General features: G+C 44.9%; 1 protein-coding gene across 3 annotated transcripts in view; it reads left to right on the top strand.

The window, feature by feature from the left end:
- LOC139393236 (myotrophin) overlaps nucleotides 1–20,070 on the top strand; it is a 59,443-nt gene extending 39,373 nt beyond the window's left edge. For all 3 annotated transcript variants that reach the window (XM_071141704.1, XM_071141705.1, XM_071141706.1), the window contains 3 exons: nucleotides 3,556–3,669; nucleotides 5,413–5,496; nucleotides 18,790–20,070. In XM_071141704.1, the coding sequence (XP_070997805.1) occupies nucleotides 3,556–3,669; nucleotides 5,413–5,496; nucleotides 18,790–18,876 (285 nt within the window). In that variant the 3' untranslated portion in view covers nucleotides 18,877–20,070. The remainder of the gene's footprint in view (nucleotides 1–3,555; nucleotides 3,670–5,412; nucleotides 5,497–18,789) is intronic.
- The last annotated feature ends 462 nt before the right edge of the window (nucleotides 20,071–20,532 follow it).

The raw sequence follows: 20,532 nt of genomic DNA, 5'->3' as shown, positions 1-20,532 counted from the left end.
CAGTATTTAGGCTCTGCTTTCCTTTTCAGCTTTTGGTAATTGAGTCTAATCAATGTCAGAGGTATGGCTATTTCATAAGTCTTTACTGATTTTGGCAAACAAGAACATTAATAATAATGTTAATAATAAGCACTCATATTGATCTCAAAGGCTGCGTTTACACAGGCAACCCAATTCTGATCTTTTGCCACTAATTAGTGCTAAGGCCAATCATATCAGATGTTTTGCCAGTAATTGACCAAAAGATCAGAATTGGGCTGCCTGTGTAAATCCAATCATCTCAGATTACAATTAAGTTGCAGTAGGATGCAAATGTTTCAGATATGGGCCATTCAATTGCAGGGATGGGTAATTCTGCCCGTTGCCAAATTTTTTCAAAAGCAGGCCGCTCCTAGACACTTCATACTGTACATGTGGATATTAGACTGTGATCCACTGTGGTTTCCCTTATCCCTCAACCCTAATGAAACCATTTAAATTAGGCCCCGTGTCACCCAGCTCCTGGAGGTAATATTTGAAAACTATTAGAACGGGGATGAGATTCCATCATGCCTAATGGATTCACTTGGATTGGTTGTAAAAATGGAGTGGAATCCATTTCCCACTGTTTTCCTTGACCTTCAGGCGAATTGTGATACAGGGGAGCATGCCAGAGGCAGACCAGTGGGGCTCTGTGGGTGATTGGTGCATATAGCCAGTCATACAGCTAGTGACGAGAGCAGTTTGCCTACACATGTCACTGTTGGGGAAAGCAGTTATGTTTGTCATATGTATTCATAAACTCAGCAAAAAAAGAAACGGCCCTTTTTCAGGACCTTGTCTTTCAAAGATAATCTGTAAAAAAAATAATAATAATCTAAAATATCTTCATTGTAAAGGGTTTGAACACTGTTTCTCATGCTTGTTCAATGAACCATAAACTATTAATGCACATGCACCTGTGGAATGGTCTTTAGGACACTAACAGCTTAGACTGTAGGCAATTAAGGTCACAGTTATGAAAACTTAGGACACTAAAGAGGCCTTTCCTCTGACTCTGAAAAACACAAAGAAAGATGCCCAGGGTCCCTGCTCATCTGCGTGAATGTGCCTTTGGCATGCTGCAAGGAGGCATGAGGACTACAGATATGGCCAGGGCAATAAATTGCAATGTCCGTACTGAGACGCCTAAGACAGCGCTACAGGGAGACCGGATGGACAGCTGATCGTCCTCTCCACTGGCAGACCACGTGTAACAACACCTGCACAGGATCGGTACATCTGAACATCACACCTGCGGGACAGGTACAGGATGGCAACAACCACTGCCCGAGTTACACCAGGTACGCACAATCCCTCCATCAGTGCTCAGACTGTCCGCAATAGGCTGAGAGAGGATGGACTGAGGGCTTGTAGGCCTTTTGTAAGGCAGGTCCTCACCAGACATCACTGGCAACAATGTCGCCTATGGGCACAAACCCACCGTCGCTGGACCAGAGAGGACTGGCAAAAAGTGCTCTTCACTGATGAGTTGCGGTTTTGTCTCACCAGGGGTGATGGTCGTATTCACGTTTATCGTCGAAGGGATGAGCATTACACCGAGGCCTGTACTCTGGAGCGAGATCGATGTGGAGGGTCCGTCATGGTCTGGGGTGGTGTGTCACAGCATCATTGGACTGAGCTTGTCATTGCAGGCAATCTCAATGCTGTGCATTACAGGGAAGACATCCTTCTCCCTAATGTGCTACCCTTCCCGCAGGCTCATCCTGACATGACCCTCCAGCATGACAATGCCATACTGCTCGTTCTGTGCTTGATTTCCTGCAAGACAGGAATGTCAGTGTTCTGCCAAGGCCAGCGACGAGCCCAGATCTCAATCCCATTGAGCACATCTGGGACCTGTTGGATCGGAGGGTGAGGGCTAGGGCTTGCAAATCTGGTGCAGTCCATGAGGAGATGCACTGCAGTACTTAATGCAGCTGATGGCCACACCAGATACTGACTTGATTTTGACCCCCCCACCCTTTGTTCAGGGACACATTATTCCATTTCTGTTAGTCACATGTCTGTGGAACTTGTTCAGTTTGTCTGTTTAATCTTATGTTCATACACGCATTTGCTTAAAATAAACGCAGTCGACAGTGAGAGGACGGTTTTTTTTTGCTGAGTTTATTTGAACTGCAGAACTCATGAGAGTAGAGGGGAACGTGTAAACTCTGATTACAACACATGGATTGACCATAGATTGGCTACGTTTACCTGAGCTATGACCTATCAAGCTTCAGAAATCCAATGAATTGCAGCAACAGCATCCATTGGATCACTGTGCTGTCTAGCCTAAGCTTTTGAGAGCAGGTGAGTGGAGCGAGCATTATCCAAAGCCTGTCTGTAACCTCTTCTGAGCCAGATTGATTATCACGCCCGGCCGGCACAGCTAAAGACTAGCCCTGACCCTTCCCCTGATGGCCTCGTTGCCTTAGGGCCGATCCGGGGTAATGGAATTATGCGGAGACTCAAACAAAAACCATTGATTTCAAAGTTTGACAAACCATACAACTCTATGCACAAGGACTTGCCTACTCTTAACAATTTCCACTGAACATTTGACAAAAACACATTTTACAGGAACTATGCATAAACTAAGTTTGGTAACTTAGGGACATATTACTGTAATTCTGTTACCAGACTTTGCATCGTTTTTTTTGTTAGTGTAAATTGAATTTAATGTGGAAATTGTTTGAAGTAGTCATTGTGCATAGAGCTGTATGATTTTGTTAAACTTTGAAATCAATGGTTTTAGTTTGGCATACATTTTAAAGTGAAAAAATCTGAGTCTGCTGGAGACTGACACAGAGACGAAGGATAGCCATGCACTCTCAACCCCAGCTCCAGTGTCTCTCCATCACACTCTTGCTTCCTGTAAAAAGATATATCTCTGTCACACAAGGTCAGAGTAGGTACTGTTTCATGTTCATGGGTACACCGTAGGTCCTAGCTAACTTATAGAACTGCTGTCTGGGAATCCATTTCTGTCCTTTTGCTAGCCAGGTACTTTAGAAAGTCATTCAAAGCTAACATGTGTTGGTTTTATGCAGCATAGCAGGATGCTTATCAGGTGAATACATTCCAGTCTTCTTTCCTCAGGCCACATAGCCAGCTAATGAGAAAGGTGCTATGGTATGACATGGCACTGACAACGCTGCCCGGTCTGAGTGACCGGTCTCTGTGATGAGTGTTGTCTCTTCAGGACTACCCACCACTCCACACAATGGACTGTGGCTATAGAGCCTGCCTTTCCTCTCGCCTGCAGGCTTGACAGTTTGAGGCCTCGCAATACCACAGCAGGGAGACTCTGGGAGGAGGTGTCTTGTATGGTGTTATTGTGTGACTGTCTCTGTGTGTTTTGAACTGAGGGGGGTTTCTGGCACAAGAAGGGATTTCCATTGTATTAAACACTTACTGTATGGACATGCACACAGTTCTGTTCCTTTTTTAGCAAGCGGGTGACCAAGTCTTGATACAGGAGGGGAAGTTGTGTCGGTGATGATGGTGTCTTAACCGTGTTTTTTTTTTTAGGATGAGGATGTGAACAGGACCCTGGAGGGTGGCAGGAAGCCCCTGCACTATGCTGCTGACTGTGGCCAGGCTGAGATGCTGGAGTTCCTCCTCTCCAAGGGAGCAGATGTCAACGTAAGAGCTGCTAGTGGGAATACTGCTATCAATATAGGCCTACTGCTGTTATACACTTATTAGAATACTGCTGTCGATATAGGTCCTACTGCTGTTATACACTTATTAGGATAATGCTGTCGATATAGGTCCTACTGCTGTTATACACTTATTAGAATACTGCTGTCGATATAGGTCCTACTGCTGTTATACACTTATTAGAATACTGCTGTCGATATAGGTCCTACTGCTGTTATACACTTATTAGAATACTGCTGTTTATAGGTCCTACTGCTGTAATATTAGTATTTAACAGCAGCATTCTAATATCAGTCCCTTTCCATTTTATTAGTACTGATATGGAAGAAGGCTGTGGTGGTGGGCCTCTGTCACCGATCTGCTTACGTTAGAGATCAGTTATTACTGATGACCAAGGAGGAAGGAATGATGCGTTTTCCCATTCTGTGTTTGCATTAATTTGCTTATTGAATGGTACCAGAGAACAAGTCCCCTGTTCTGTATCCACTCCTACAATGCTTCCACTATAGTCAACCACATGCTGTAGTAACGACACAGACGGCAGGTAGCCTAGTGGTTAGAGCGTTGGGCCAGTAACCGAAAGGTTGCTAGATTGAATCCTCGAGCTGACAATCTGTCGTTCTGCCCCTGAACAAGGCAGTTAACCCACCCACTAGGCAGTCATTGAAAATAAGAATTTGTTCTTAACCGACTTGCCTAGTTAAATAAATAAAAAGCGACGCAGACTTAACTACTAGTGTTGTTCAGACCTGTAGAGAGTGGTTTGTTTGGACCAATGGGATTCCTCTTTTTATAAGGGACTTGTCATTCTCCTGAAGCCATCTCCCCCATCAATTCCCTCAGAGCAGCAAAGACTAACTGACCACATAGTCTGTCAGAAAGCTCCCCTGAGCCTGTACCCATTACCACACTGCAGTGGAGGGAATCGATCTGCTTTTACAATGGGATTGAGTAGAGTGATGGTTGTGGCATTTACAAGTTAGGGAAGGGGACCTTATTGTATTGTACAGTTCTGCGCTAGTATCTTTCTAGGTAGCCTCGGTGTGCAACTATTCTTAATATCATTAGAAATACTTAACCTTATTCGAAGCTATACTTTGGTCTCAATCCCCTCAGGCCCTCAATAATGCAACAAAATGAACGTGCTTATGGGTGTCACTGACCCAAGACGTTATAGTTAGTTTCACACAGACACGTGTTGACCGTTCAGGCGATACTTCCTAGAACTGGAAGTTCTGACCTTAATGTACCTGTGTGAATTTGAAGGGCTTGTTAACTAGGCCCAACTCTCACTGCGCACAGTCTGTAGAGCCATGTCCCCTCCCAACCTCCCTTATCTGCCTCATGGTCTGATCAACACACTTGTCGTTCCCTCCAACATCCTTCAGTCTGGCTGTTACACCATTTTGCTTCCTCTAGTCTTTTAACACTAACGCACACACACAGAATGTGTAACTCTGTCTCTATTCCCCAGTCCCTTCAGATAAGGGGCCCCAGCCAGGGCTCCTGAAACAGGGGAGATAAATAGTGGCAGAGTGGGTTTCCTTTATTATTCATTGATGTGATAAGGAGAGAAATAAAAGCGCTCCCTCTGAGTTATTTCCTCTGATAACGAGAGTGCCCTTGTGTTGGAGGCAGGGACGACTGGTCTGCTGATGTATGGCGCCTGTCCACGCACAAACCCGCCCACTCTCTTTTTCTCACACTTTCTTTGGTCTCCCACAGGCCCCAGACAAACATGGTATCACTCCCCTGCTCTCTGCCACGTACGAGGGTCACCTGACCTGTGTCAAGATCCTGCTAGAAAAGGTAACGCCGCACACACATGCACAGAGCTGTCTTTACCCTCGTCAGAGCCATTTCTGTGTTGGAAGTTGTGTGATGTGTAACTGCTGCTGAGAGGAACTCCTGTATGACAAAGGACTACAATGAAGGCTGAATGTTCAGTGACTGTCTGGTCCTGCCTGCCCAAACCTTCTGTTCTGTGTGGAGGGAGCTGGAATGTTCCCAGACCTCATCACACAGCACTGCTGCTGTTTGTTCCTATCCCACTAGCTAGCTCCACACACACACCTCTCGCTCAGCTCTGGAACACTGAGATGATGATGATGATGATAATCCAGTGGCTGAATGTGACACCTCTGTAGTTAGGAGGAGTGGTGGTGTGGTGCCAACACTTCTCCTGGACACCAAGGAGCTGCTTTTACAGTCCTGTAATGCAGCCATTTTGGATTCATACAATCAGATGTGTTCTTTGAGCGGTGATCTTTGTCGAATTATTAAAAACATCTTGCGCATAGTACCCAGGAACTACCATCACAGTGCAGTCGTAGAGCAGTGATTTTCAGACCCTGTTTGTTTGATGCAGAACTGTGTGCATACAGGACATGATTTGGGCACTGCCTTGTGGAGGAGTCAGTCACTCACTGTGTGGTGTTTTCATTCAGCTCACGTTTTCCCAGCTGCTATCATGGCGTGCCGACTCAGTGAGGAGGTACCTGTGGTGCAGCTACATAGAAATTACAGATGTCTCTGTTCTCTAATAGTAAGCCCTATGGAGGCTTATATCACTTTCCTCTCTCTCCCCCTCTCTCTCTCTCTCTCCCCCTCTCCCTGCCTCCGTCTGAAAACGTGCCAAACTGCTGTGAAATGGATGCAACCCCCCCCTCCCTCACTCGTAGCTGCACAGCACAAAGGGTAGATGCACAATATGGACATTTCGTTACCTTGTGAATGTGCCTTTTTTATGTCAGTACAATTACAAATTGCTTTCATAAAACGTGTGTGTAATATATAGGTGTGTGTGCGTATGTATATACACTGCTCAAAAAAATAAAGGGAACACTTACATTGTGTTGTTTATCTCCAAGTCAATCACACTTCTGTGAAATCAAACTGTCCACTTAGGAAGCAACACTGATTGACAATAAATTTCACATGCTGTTGTGCAAATGGAATAGACAACAGGTGTAAATTATAGTCAATTAGCAAGACACCCCCCAATAAAGGAGTTGTTCTGCAGGTGGAGACCACTTCTCAGTTCCTATGCTTCCTGGCTGATGTTTTGGTCACTTTTGAATGCTGGCTGTGCTTTCACTCTAGTGGTAGCATGAGACGGAGTCTACAACCCAAGTGGCTCAGGTAGTGCAGCTCATCCAGGATGGCACATCAATGCGAGCTGTGGCAAGAAGGTTTTCTGTGTCTGTCAGCGTAGTGTCCAGAGCATGGAGGCGCTACCAGGAGACAGGCCAGTACATCAGGAGACGTGGAGGAGGCCGTAGGAGGGCAACAACCCAGCAGCAGGACCGCTACCTCCGCCTTTGTGCAAGGAGTAGCAGGAGGAGCACTGCCAGAGTACTGCAAAATGACCTCCAGCAGGCCACAAATGTGCATGTCTGCTCAAACGGTCAGAAACAGACTCCATGAGGGTGGTATGAGGGCCCGACGTCCACAGGTGGGGGTTGTGCTTACAGCCCAACACCGTGCAGGACGTTTTTAATTTGCCAGAGAACACCAAGATTGGCAAATTCGCCACTGGCGCCCTGTGCTCTTCACAGATGAAAGCAGGTTCACACTGAGCACATGTGACAGTCTGGAGACGCCGTGGAGAACGTTCTGCTGCCTGCAACATCCTCCAGCATGACCGGTTTGGCGGAGGGTCAGTTATGGTGTGGGGTGGCATTTCTTTGGGGGGCCGCACAGCCCTCCATGTGCTCGCCAGAGATAGCCTGACTGCCATTAGGTACCGAGATGAGATCCTCAGACCCCTTGTGAGACCATATGCTGGTGCGGTTGGCTGTGGGTTCCTCCTAATGCAAGACAATGCTAGACCTCATGTGGCTGGAGTGTGTCAGCAGTTCCTGCAAGAGGAAGGCATTGCTGCTATGGACTGGCCCGCCCGTTCCCCAGACCTGAATCCAATTGACCACATCTGGGACATCATGTCTCGCTCCATCCACCAACGCCACGTTGCACCACAGACTTTCCAGGAGTTGGAGGATGCTTTAGTCAAGGTCTGGGAGGAGATCCCTCAGGAGACCATCCGCCACCTTATCAGGAGCATGCCCAGGCGTTGTAGGGAGGTCATACAGGCACGTGGAGGCCACACACACTACTGAGCCTCACTTTGACTTGTTTTAAGGACATGACATCAAAGTTGGATCAGCCTGTAGTGTGGTTTTTCCACTTTAATTTTGAGTGTGACTCCAAATCCAGACCTCCATGGGTTGATACATTTGATTTCCATTGATAATTTTTGTGTGATTTTGTTGTCAGCACATTCAACTATGTAAAGAAAAAAGTATTTAATAAGAATATTTCATTCATTCAGATCTAGGATGTGTTTTTTTAGTGTTCCCTTTATTTCTTTGAGCAGTGTGTGTGTGTGTGTGTGTGTGTGTGTGTGTGTGTGCAGTGCCTTGCGAAAGTATTCGGCCCCCTTGAACTTTGCGACCTTTTGCCACATTTCAGGCTTCAAACATAAAGATATAAAACTGTATTTTTTTGTGAAGAATCAACAACAAGTGGGACACAATCATGAAGTGGAACGACATTTATTGGATATTTCCAACTTTTTTAACAAATCAAAAACTGAAAAATTGGGCGTGCAAAATTATTCAGCCCCCTTAAGTTAATACTTTGTAGCGCCACCTTTTGCTGCGATTACAGCTGTAAGTCACTTGGGGTATGTCTCTATCAGTTTTGCACATCGAGAGACTGAAAATTTTTCCCATTCCTCCTTGCAAAACAGCTCGAGCTCAGTAAGGTTGGATGGAGAGCATTTGTGAACAGCAGTTTTCAGTTCTTTAGACAGATTCTCGATTGGATTCAGGTCTGGACTTTGACTTGGCCATTCTAACACCTGGATATGTTTATTTTTGAACCATTCCATTGTAGATTTTGCTTTATGTTTTGGATCATTGTCTTGTTGGAAGACAAATCTCCGTCCCAGTCTCAGGTCTTTTGCAGACTCCATCAGGTTTTCTTCCAGAATGGTCTTGTATTTGGCTCCATCCATCTTCCCATCAATTTTAACCATCTTCCCTGTCCCTGCTGAAGAAAAGCAGGCCCAAACCATGCTGCTGCCACCACCATGTTTGACAGTGGGGATGGTGTGTTCAGCTGTGTTGCTTTTACGCCAAACATAACGTTTTGCATTGTTGCCAAAAAGTTCAATTTTGGTTTCATCTGACCAGAGCACCTTCTTCCACATGTTTGGTGTGTCTCCCAGGTGGCTTGTGGCAAACTTTAAACAACACTTTTTATGGATATCTTTAAGAAATGGCTTTCTTCTTGCCACTCTTCCATAAAGGCCAGATTTGTGCAATATACGACTGATCCTGTCCTATGGACAGAGTCTCCCACCTCAGCTGTAGATCTCTGCAGTTCATCCAGAGTGATCATGGGCCTCTTGGCTGCATCTCTGATCAGTCTTCTCCTTGTATGAGCTGAAAGTTTAGAGGGACGGCCAGGTCTTGGTAGATTTGCAGTGGTCTGATACTCCTTCCATTTCAATATTATCGCTTGCACAGTGCTCCTTGGGATGTTTAAAGCTTGGGAAATCTTTTTGTATCCAAATCCGACTTTAAACTTCTTCACAACAGTATCTCGGACCTGCCTGGTGTGTTCCTTGTTCTTCATGATGCTCTCTGCGCTTTTAACGGACCTCTGAGACTATCACAGTGCAGGTGCATTTATACGGAGACTTGATTACACACAGGTGGATTGTATTTATCATCATTAGTCATTTAGGTCAACATTGGATCATTCAGAGATCCTCACTGAACTTCTGGAGAGAGTTTGCTGCACTGAAAGTAAAGGGGCTGAATAATTTTGCACGCCCAATTTTTCAGTTTTTGATTTGTTAAAGTTTGAAATATCCAATAAATGTCGTTCCACTTCATGATTGTGTCCCACTTGTTGTTGATTCTTCACAAAAAAAATACAGTTTTATATCTTTATGTTTGAAGCCTGAAATGTGGCAAAAGGTCGCAAAGTTCAAGGGGGCCGAATACTTTCGCAAGGCACTCTGTGTGTGTGTGTGTGTGTGTGTATATATATATATATATATATACACTCACGTCACGTCACATTTATTTATATATATATATATATATAGCCCTTTCATCAGCTGATATCTCAAAGTGCTGTACAAAAACCCCAAACAGCAAGCGATGCAGGTGTAGAAGCTCGGTGGCTAGGAAAAACTCCCTAGAAAGGCCAGAACCTAGGAAGAAACCTAGAGAGGAACCAGGCTATGAGGGGTGGCCAGTCCTCTTCTGGATGTGACGGGTGGAGATTATAACAGAACATGGCCAAGATGTTCAAATGTTCATAAATGACCAGCACGGTCAAATAATAGTAGTCACAGTGAACAGGTCAGGGTTCTATAGCTGCAGGCAGACCAGTTGAAACTGGAGCAGCAGCACGGCCAGGTGGACTAGGGACAGTAAGGAGTCATCATGCCAGGTAGTCCTGAGGCATGGTCCTAGGGCTCAGGTCCTCCAAGAGAAAGAGAGCATACTTAAATTCATACAGGACACCGGATAAGACAGGAGAAATACTCCAGATATAACAGACTGACCCTAGCCCCCCGAGACACAAACTACTGCAGCATAAATACTGGAGGCTGAGACGGGAGGGGTCAGGAGACACTGTGGCCCCATCCAATGATACCCCCGGGCAGGATATAACCCCACCCACTTTGCCAAAGCATAGCCCCCACACCACTAGAGGGTTATCTTTAACCACCAACTTACCATCCTGAGACGAGGCCGAGTATAGCCCACAAAGATCTCCGCCACGGCACAACCCAAGGGGGTGGCACCAACCCAGACAGGAAGACCACGTCAGTGACTCAACCCACTCAAGTGACGCACCCCTCCTATGGACGGCTTGGAAGAACACCAGTAAGCCATTGACTCAGCCCCTGTAATAGGGTTAGAGGCAGAGAATCCCAGATACACACGTGTGTGTGTGTGTGTGTATATATATATATATATATATATATATATATATTTACACACATATGCCTCAGCATTTGTACATTCGATGGATTAAGTTTGTGTTTTTGACTGTGACAGTGGAAACCAACAGGCTAATATTTCCAGTGGGTAAGCATCTGTCTTCTCCCAGCCAGGCTACATGAGGCGGGGTACACGAAAGCACCGTGCCACGCTTCTCCGGGAGTTACGTAGGCGGTCCTCACTCACCGAGTGAGCCAGCGCCACAGCAGTTAAGGGACTTACCCGTGCCACTTGCCTGTGTCCAACCTCCAAGTGGCACCCCTCTTTGCATCCTATGGACATGACCCTCCACGTAAATCGCCCGGCACCAACATTACTGGGAGTGGACACCTCTTATGGAGAGGACACAGTTATGATGCATGAAGAGACAGAGGGAGAGCTGTGTGTGTGTGTGTGTGTATATATATATATATATATATATATATATATATATATATATATATATATATATATATATATATATATATATATATATATTGAACCAGATCACCTCGTAGGGAGTGGATAGTCTGAGCGCCATGCATCAGCAATTGAAACCCCTTCAGGCAAATATGAGAATGTGGCATTTGTCATCAGGCGAAGGCAGGCCCGGGTCGCCACCAGCCAAGGGCTCATCATCGGGGGTTAGTCCCGAAGCGGAGTGCAAGGAGATATGAGTTGCCGCTCCACACCACAGCAGCCTGATGGCTCCTTTCAGCCAGAAGCAGCAGGACTGGAGCTCTGAAGCACTTTCTCTCTGGCCCTCTCTTTACCCACGCTGTTATTACAAGAGCAACAGCAGGCCAGTGCTTGAATGTCTACTCATTGATTCATGTCCGCTCGTTTATTCAGCTTTAAGAAACATTCAGAGGAATCTGATACTGCATCGGTAGTCCACTACTACCAGGATGTATGATTCATGATAACTCAAGTATTCATTCTGGACAAAATGCTTGATAGTCTTGGAAGTGTGCCCCTGAGCTGACCTCTGACTGCCCCCAGGTGGATTCCTGCATTATCGAAGGCCTGTTAACCCTGTCTGACCCTAACCAGCCGGCAGGCTGGGGGAAGGAGAGTTGCTAGCTTGACTACAGGCCAGAGAGACGGCTACCGAACAACACGAGGCTTATTAATTATGAATTAACACTGAGAAGACCTAAACAACTTCCACTCGTTTTAAAATAGATTCTTATTAACCCATCGACCTCACCCCCCCTTTGTCGGACAAATCTAAAAAAATATATATATTTTTTTACATATACATACATTTTACATACACTGTACTTGTATATAAAGCAGTCAGAAATACATTACTAAACATAAGCTCTTCAATCCCAACCCTCAGCCACTCTCAGCCCATCCCACCATTCACCATAGACCACACTCTTAACAGTGGACTGTTGACTTCAGCCCTTGGGTCAGGAGTATGATATTATTCAGGCTAGCCTTTTCTCCTAGCTGCATTAGATCTGGGGTGTATTCAGTGACGTTAAACTTTTCAGATGGAATAAGGAACCTTGTCAGCTCTACTCATTCTCTGGCATTCATCTGTTCTACGTCATACCTTTTCTATCTACAGAAGAATGTTCTGTAACGTTACGTCCTCCTGATCAGGCCCCAGTCTACACTGCTAGGCAAGCCAGGGAAAGTGATTGTCTATGGGCACCGCAGAGTGAAGAATGTGTCGTGATGGATTTATCACTTGGATAAAGGGTGGGCTGGGTAACAGGAAATGAGTTAGTAGGATTGTGCAGACTACCATTTCCTCCCTGTCTAAATGTAGCCTTCTGCACACCACTATGGGCATGTTGCTAGCTATAAGGGGGGAGGACTGGGGGGAGTGAGACGTGCTCGTACTGTCATGGATGCTATTAAGCTTCTCTCAGGACGATGTTTAGTCCCAAAAGCTAACTAGCCAAGATACTTTTTTATGTGCTCGCCAATAGATGCCACAAGTGGATTGTTGTGGACCACTGTGTGAGTGTGTGTGTGTGTTTTTATATTTATTAGTACTACCGTTTCAGTCTTCTAGTGGTTCCCGTGTAGCTCAGTTGGTAGAGCATGGCGCTTGTGGGTTCAATTCCCACGGGGGACCTCTGAAAATGTATGCACTCACTACTGGAAGTAGCTCTGGATAAGAGCGCCTGGTAAATGTTACAGTACAGCATCCCCCTCACTGTTGTCTTACAGTACAGCCTCACCCTCACTGTTGTCTTACAGTACAGCCTCACCCTCACTGTTGTCTTACAGTACAGCCTCATCCTCACTGTTGTCTTACAGTACACCCTCACCCTCACTGTTTTCTTACAGTACAGCCTCACCCTCACTGTTGTCTTACAGTACAGCAGCCCCCTCACTGTTGTCTTACAGTACAGCATCACCCTCACCCTCACTGTTGTCTTACAGTACAGCCTCACCCTCACTGCCTTACAGTACAGCACCCCCATTGTCTTACAGTACAGCACCCCCTCCTTGTCCTGTTTCAGCCATCAGCACCATGCTTGTGTTTTGGTCAAACAGCCGACCTATCTTTTCCCACTTCTTTGAGCACAGTGCAGCCAACAAAAGTCTTTCTCCATCCCCATACAGATACAGATCCCTCCTTTCTTTCCTCTTCTCCCTCGTTCAAGGCCATGTAAAATATGCGCTGTGAACGGCCCCCAGCCGCTTGACTGGAGTGGGCGGGTCGATGGACTCCTGTAAGCATCACATTTTATAACCAATCCTGAGGGGAGGAGGTCTGAGGGCCTGTATATGCATGGGCAGTCTGTCATTGCCACTCAATGGCATAATGAAGACTTAATGGACACCTCGGCCGAGTGGCAGTCTTACCTAAACCCCTATTACTACTTACTGCACGTCACACACACCGTGGTGTTTGGCTCTATCACTCCAGCGCTCTCTATTTGACTGGGTCACTCTTATTCATTAGGGCTAGCATACATCTCGCTTAGTTCAGCCTGTATCACGTCCGGCTGTGATTGGGAATCCCATAGTGCGGCGCACAATTGACCCAGCGTCGTCAGGGGTAGGCCGTCATTTGTAAATAAAAAATGTGTTGTTAACTGACTTGCCTAGTTAAAGGTTAAATAAAAAAACTTGTTACAGCCTCAATCTCTTCCTGGGTGGATGTTTGGACCGTCAGTGATTACTGTCAGTATTCCCATTTTAGACTAGCTCATTATTCTAAGTGGAGACCGGTGGATGTCCGTGGTAGATAAGATGACAACTGTAGACTTGAGGGATGGGGAGGAGGAGGCTCTCCCCCCTCTTAGTAGAGCCCAGGGAGAGTGAGAAGCCGTGTCGGTGTAAGACAATACGAGTTGGTCTTCACTGGACAATACAACTCGCTAGCTCCAGTTAAATAATGAGTCAGGGAATGCTCATTAGATGGTGCTGGGAGTCTCCTGTACGTAGGTAGCACAACCTTCTCCCAGGTTGTTGACTAGGAGTCTTGTTGAGGTGAGCGTCAGGGGGTGAAGTGGTGCTGTTGTGTAAATGAGGCCTGTGGAGTACTGCTACGTCTGGGCCCTCCGTCCTCCTCCGCCGGTACCAGCTGCTAGCTAATGACTTCCCCTGAGCTAGAGAGCCTCCGCCTCCTCTTCCTCCTCGTTCTCTTTGCCGTCAGCCCACTAGCGCTGAGAACACGATGACCATGGAGAACACCAGGCTTGGTCACAAGATGCCTCACGAACATTCTATCCAACTACAGATGTTGAGGTTTCGCTCGTTCTCTCTCACTACGTATCTGCAGATTGATGGTTTGTTTAACCATGTTACATTTCTTTAGTGATCGTTTCATAATAGGACCAATGTTGACCGATTTTATGATTTTTCAACGCCAATACCGAACATTGGAGGAACAAAAAAAACGATACCGATTAATCGGCCTATTTTATTATGATTTTTTGTAATAATGATAAGTACAACAATACTGAATGAACACTTATTTTACCTTAATATAATACATCAATAAAATCAATTTAGCCTCAAATAAATAATGAAACATGTTCAATTTGGTTGAAATAATGCAAAAACAAAGTGTTGGAGAAGAAAGTAAAAGTGCAATATATGCTATGTAAAAAAGCTAACGTTTAAATTCCTTGCTCAGAACATGAGAGCATATGAAAGCTGGTGGTTCCTTTTAACATGAGTCTTCAATATTCCCAGGTAAGAAGTTTTAGGTTGTAGTTATTATAGGAATTATAGGACTATTTCCCTCTATACGATTTGTATTTCATATACCTTTGACTATTGGATATTCTTATAGGCACTTTAGTATTGCCAGTGTAACAGTATAGCTTCCGTCCCGCTCCTCACTCCTACCTGGGCTCGAACCAGGAACACATCGACAACAGCCACCCTCGAAGCAGCGTTACCCATGCAGAGCAAGGGGAACAACTACTCCAAGTCTCAGAGCGAGTGACATTTGAAACGCTGTTAGCGCGCACCCCGCTAACTAGCTAGCCATTTCACATCGGTTACACCAGCCTAATCTTGGGCGTTGATAGGCTTGAAATCATTAAACAGCGTAATGCTTGAAGCATTGCGAAGAGCTGCTGGCAAAACGCACTAAAGTGCTGTTTGAATGAATGCTTACGAGCCTGCTGGTGCCTACCACTGCTCAAATCCATAGACTTAATTATAACATAACACACAGAAATACGAGTCTTAGTTTCCGTATTCGACGATATTAATGACCTATCATCTCAAACAAAACATTTAATTTTTTCAGTGAAATACGGAACCGTTCCGTATTTTATCTAACGGGTGGCATCCATAAGTCTAAATATCCCTGTTACATTGCACAACCTTCAATGTTATGTCATAATTACGTAAAATTCTGGCAAATTAGGTGGCCCAAACTGTTGCATATACACTGACTCTACTTCACCTGGTTAATATTGCCTGCTAACCTGGATTTCATTTTGCTAAATATGCAGGTTTAAAAATATATACTTCTGTGTATTGATTTTAAGGCATTGATGTGTTAATGGTTAGGTACAGTCGTGCAACGATTGTGCTTTTTTTCCCGCAAATGTCCTGTTGTTAAATCATCCCAGTTTGGCGAAGTTGGCTGTCTTTGCTAGGAAGAAATAGTCTTCACACACTTCGCAACGAGCCAGGTGGCCCAAACTGCTGCATATACCCTGACTCTGTTGCAAGAGAAGTGACACAATTTTCCTAGTTAAAAGAAATTCATGATTGGTTGTTTTTTATAAGATAAGTTTAATGCTAGCTAGCAACTTACCTTGGCTTCTTACTGCATTTGCGTAACAGGCGGGCTCCTCGTGAGGCAGGTGGTTAGTGTTGGACTAGTTAACCGTAAGGTTGCAAGATTGAATCCCCGAGCTGTCAAGGTAAAAATCTGCCGTTCTGCCCCTGAACAAGGCTGTTAACCAACCGTTCCTAGGCCGTCATTGAAAATAAGAATTTGTTTTTAAGTGAAATAAAGGTGTAAAAAAAAAAAAGAAACCTGAAATCGGCGTAAATTAATCGGCCATTCCGATGAATCGGTCGACCTCTAGTTGAAACCCATACTATCTCACTAAGCCAGGTCGTCATTGAAAATAAAACTTTTTTTTTTCTTCACAAAATTGGATCAGAACAATGTAAACTGTGTTGCTAGATGCAAATAAACTCTTAAATGTAGCTCCCCCCCCCCCCCCCCCCCAATTTAGAGATTCCTATCGAAGAGGGTATCCATCAGTCCTGTTTAATCTCTGTAGCCCGTGCCCGCTCCGATGCCCCTTTTGGCGGCACACACTCACTCAAACGCAACCTCTCTCTCACGAACACACAATTACCCTCTTTTGCTGACACACATGCATATATACAGTTGAAGTTTACATACACCTTAGCCAAATATATTTAAACTCAGTTTTTCACAATTCTTTACATTTAATCCTAGTAAAAATTCCCTGTCTTAGGTCAGTTAGGATCACCACTTTATTTTAAGAATATGAAATGTCAGAATTGTAGTGGAGAGTGATTTTATTTCAGCTTTTACTTCTTTCATCACATTCCCAGTGGGTCAGAAGTTTACATACACTCAATTAGTATATGGTAGCATTGCCTTAACATGGGTCAAACGTTTTGGGGAGCCTCCCACAAGCTTGCCACAATAAGTTGGGTGAATTTTGGCCCATTCCTCCTGACATAGCTGGTGTAACTGAGTCAGGTTTTGTAGGCCTCCTTGCTCACACATGCTTTTTCAGTTCTGCCCACAAATTTTCTATAGGATTGAGGTCGGGGCTTTGTGATGGCCATTCCAATACCTTGACTTTGTTGCCCTTAAGCCATTTTGCCACAACTTTGGAAGTATGCTTTGGGTCATTATCCATTTGGAAGACCCATTTGCGACCAAGCTTTAACTTGTGATGTCTTGAGATGTTGCTTCAATATATTCACATAATTTTCCTACCTCATGATATCATCTATTTTGTCAAGTGCACCAGTCCCTCCTGCAGCAATACACCCCCACAACATGATGCTGTCACCCCCGTGCCTCACTGTTGGGATGGTGTTCCTTCGGCTTGCAAGCCTCCCATTTTTCCTCAACATAACGATGGTCATTATGGCCAAACCGTTACATTTTTGTTTCATCAGACCAGAGGACATTTCTCCAAAAAGTACAATCTTTGTCCCCATGTGCAGTTGCAAACCGTAGTCTGGCTTTATGGGGGTTTTGGAGCAGTGGCTTCTTCCTTGCTGAGCGGCCTTTCAGGTTATATCGCTATCGGACTCGTTTTACTGTGGATATAGATACTTTTGTACCTGTGTCCTTCAACATCTTCAAGGTCCTTTGCTGCTGTTCTGGGATTGATTTGCACTTTTCGCACCTAAGTACATTCATCTCTAGGAGACAGAACGCGTCTCCTTCCTGAGTGGTATGACGGCTGTGTGGTCCCATGGTGTTTATACTTGCGTACTATTGTTTGTACAGATGAACGTGGTACCGTAAGGCATTTTGAATTTGCTCCAAAGGATGAACCAGACTTGTGGAGGTCTTCAGGCCTTGGCAGGTTTTTTTTTTTTTTTTTGATTTTCCCATGATGTCAAGCAAAGAGGCACTAAGTTTGAAGGTAGTCCTTGAAATACATCCACAGGTATACCTCCAATTGACTCAAATGATGTCAATTAGCCTATCAGAAGCTTCTATAGCCATGACATTATTTTCTGGAATTTCCCAACCTGTTTAAAGGCATGGTCAACTTAGTGTATGTAAACTTCTGACCCACTGGAATTGTGATCGTGAAATAATCTGTCTAAACACACAAATAATTTTTCCAACAATTGTTTATCTCACTAAGTAGATGTCCTAACCTGACTTGCCAAAACTATAAATTGTTAACAAGAAATGGAGTGGAGTGTGGAGTGGTTGAAAATTAGTTTTATTGACTCCACCCTATGTGTATGTAAACTTCTGACTTTAACCGTGTATATCTATATATCTCACACACTTTCTGCCTGGCACTCAAAGTGGGTCAGGCTTTTCCACTCAATGGCGTGTTCTCGGCCCGGGCTCCGTAAGCCCCCGCTAAGAGGCTAAAGTTGGCGAGGCTAAAGTTTTCCATTAAAGTTGTTGGTCTGGTAATGCTCGACCACTCGTCAGTTTTATCCCCCTTTGTCCGTTATTTACAGCCCTTGCTGCATTCCCTTCACCCTCATTCACCTTCACTGTCTTGTTCTGAAATGTGTGAGAAACATTGGGTTAGAGTGAATCTGCCAGAGCAGGGCACTCCACAGCTTTGCTCATCTTGAACCTTTAATGTTTGGGATGCTAGGTGATTAGTTAATCAGTGATTTTGCGCAGTGCTTTGCCGGTCCTTTTGAATGCACTTGGGGAGGGTGAGAGACACAACATCGTCAGAGTGGGTTGAGGGGGACAGGCAGGTTGGCCCACACTCTCACAGAGCATTACTAATGGGCTGAACCTGTGGCCTTCGGTAGAGGGCTAGATGGGGGTGTAGGGTGAACACTGACTCTAACCTTGGCCTGTAGTTAATTTTGAGAGAGTGGGTTCACACTGAGGTTGAGGCCTTGATGCTCTGCTCAGGTCATAATGTCTCCCTGTCATGTCTCTCTCTTCCCCCAGGGAGCCGACAAGGAGCGGAAAGGACCGGACGGCCAGAGCGCCTTCGAAGCTGCCGAGACCGACGCCATCAAGGCTCTCCTCAAGTGAGACGGGAGCCTAGAAGGGACGGACGGATGCAGCAGTGGTCCCCCAGACAGACCAGATGGACACACCCCTTCCCCCGACCTCTGTCTTTAGCACTGCTTTGTCTGTTTGTGTTTTTTGGATTTCCCTTTTTATTTTTTTAAGTTGTAGGGATTTTCTCTTGCCTCTTCAGTAGCCATTGACTAGATGGACTTGTCAATCATGTCTCCCTTAGGGACCAAACACTGAGGGGAAAAGCACCCAGACTTGGACCTTCCCTGAACACACAAGGATGCAATGTAAAAATTTATAGAGCTTAGCGCTTAAATATGATCGCTCTCAAGTCCTGTGTGTACTCCTTTCACAAAGATGTTGGCAGAAAAAATGGAGACATTCAATAGTGTTCAATTTTGTGGCCTGTTTTCAATATTGTAAGACCACTTGGTTATATTCATCTTCCAAACATCAGTTGTGCTAGATGGAGAACGGTTGTAAAGATATTTTATTAGCCCAGTAAGAGGCCTCTTTCCCCTGGCTGTGTGCTGTAGCTCTTCTCTGTAGACCTGACTGGCTAACTGTCCAGCGCTTCAACTAGGGGGGTTTGTACTGTATGAGAGGGTAGGTCCTGTTTAGGCTGCTAATAATATTGGTTACCCACTCTATGTAACCCTCTACTGATAATATATCACACTAAACATTATTGACCAAGGTTACTCTAACGTATAATAATAGCGTAAATACCCCCTTGACCAATCACCACGTTGGCATTACAAAATGTATGTAAAAAAACAAAATTGATGTATCTGTTACTTATTAAAACATTGCTGTGTAGTGATGGCATTATGTCAACATTGGCCATTATTCAATTTAGAATTGCATAATATTTTTCCCTTTGAGTGAGTTTTGAACATGTTCTGGTCTGCAATCCTTTGTTGCCGCTGTCTGTTTTCTATTAGATGAATGGGTGGGTTTAGGGTTCAAACTGTGGATCGGGGAAATGATCGTCCTCTCGCTCTCTGGGTTTGATTAACCTGCCGGCTCTGCTGCATTTCAGAACTTCCTCTGCTTCTACTGCTACGCTCTCCAAAATGGCTGCCTTCCTCTTTTGGTTGCTTTCAAATAATTACAATGCAATGAAAACAAAATACGAAACGCTTTCTCTCTGGCATCGTTGTGAGGAAAAGGCTGTAAAAACTGAAATAAAAAATCTTAATATTATTCTCTTCGTGTGGTAATCCATTGATTTTGTTTTCTGACTGAAAAGTTGACAATACCAGCAGTGTTTCAAATAGAAAAACACTCATTGACTCTGCTCTTAGAACGGACACTTCTGAGCGGTGAACACACTTAACTGTAATCTATATTAGTTCCTTTGTATACACGTCTCGGCACACACTTACTTGCAAGACTGCAATCCATACTAGATGCCCTCCATCTTAATGACTTGAGTATTGCTTGTCTTTGTCAAACTGTCAGCAGCAAAGCCCTCCTCCAGCTGTCTGAGCCTGGAGCGCAGTGTGTTGTCCTGAATGAATAACAAGCAGCAGCTATTGATTCCTCATTATACTGTCTGGGCTCTCTGAGTGGTGAGATTGTCTCTGGCAGGGGAAAAAAAATGACTTGCTCATATTGTTCTCTGACTGCTGCCTCTTTAGAGTGCCCTCGGTCCCAGGTGAACTA

The sequence above is a fragment of the Oncorhynchus clarkii genome, chromosome 33 (genome assembly GCF_045791955.1).
Source record: "Oncorhynchus clarkii lewisi isolate Uvic-CL-2024 chromosome 33, UVic_Ocla_1.0, whole genome shotgun sequence".
Taxonomy (NCBI): Eukaryota; Metazoa; Chordata; class Actinopteri; order Salmoniformes; family Salmonidae; genus Oncorhynchus; species Oncorhynchus clarkii.
The sequence above is the reverse complement of the archived record's forward strand: the minus strand, read 5'-3'. Positions and strand labels throughout refer to the sequence as shown.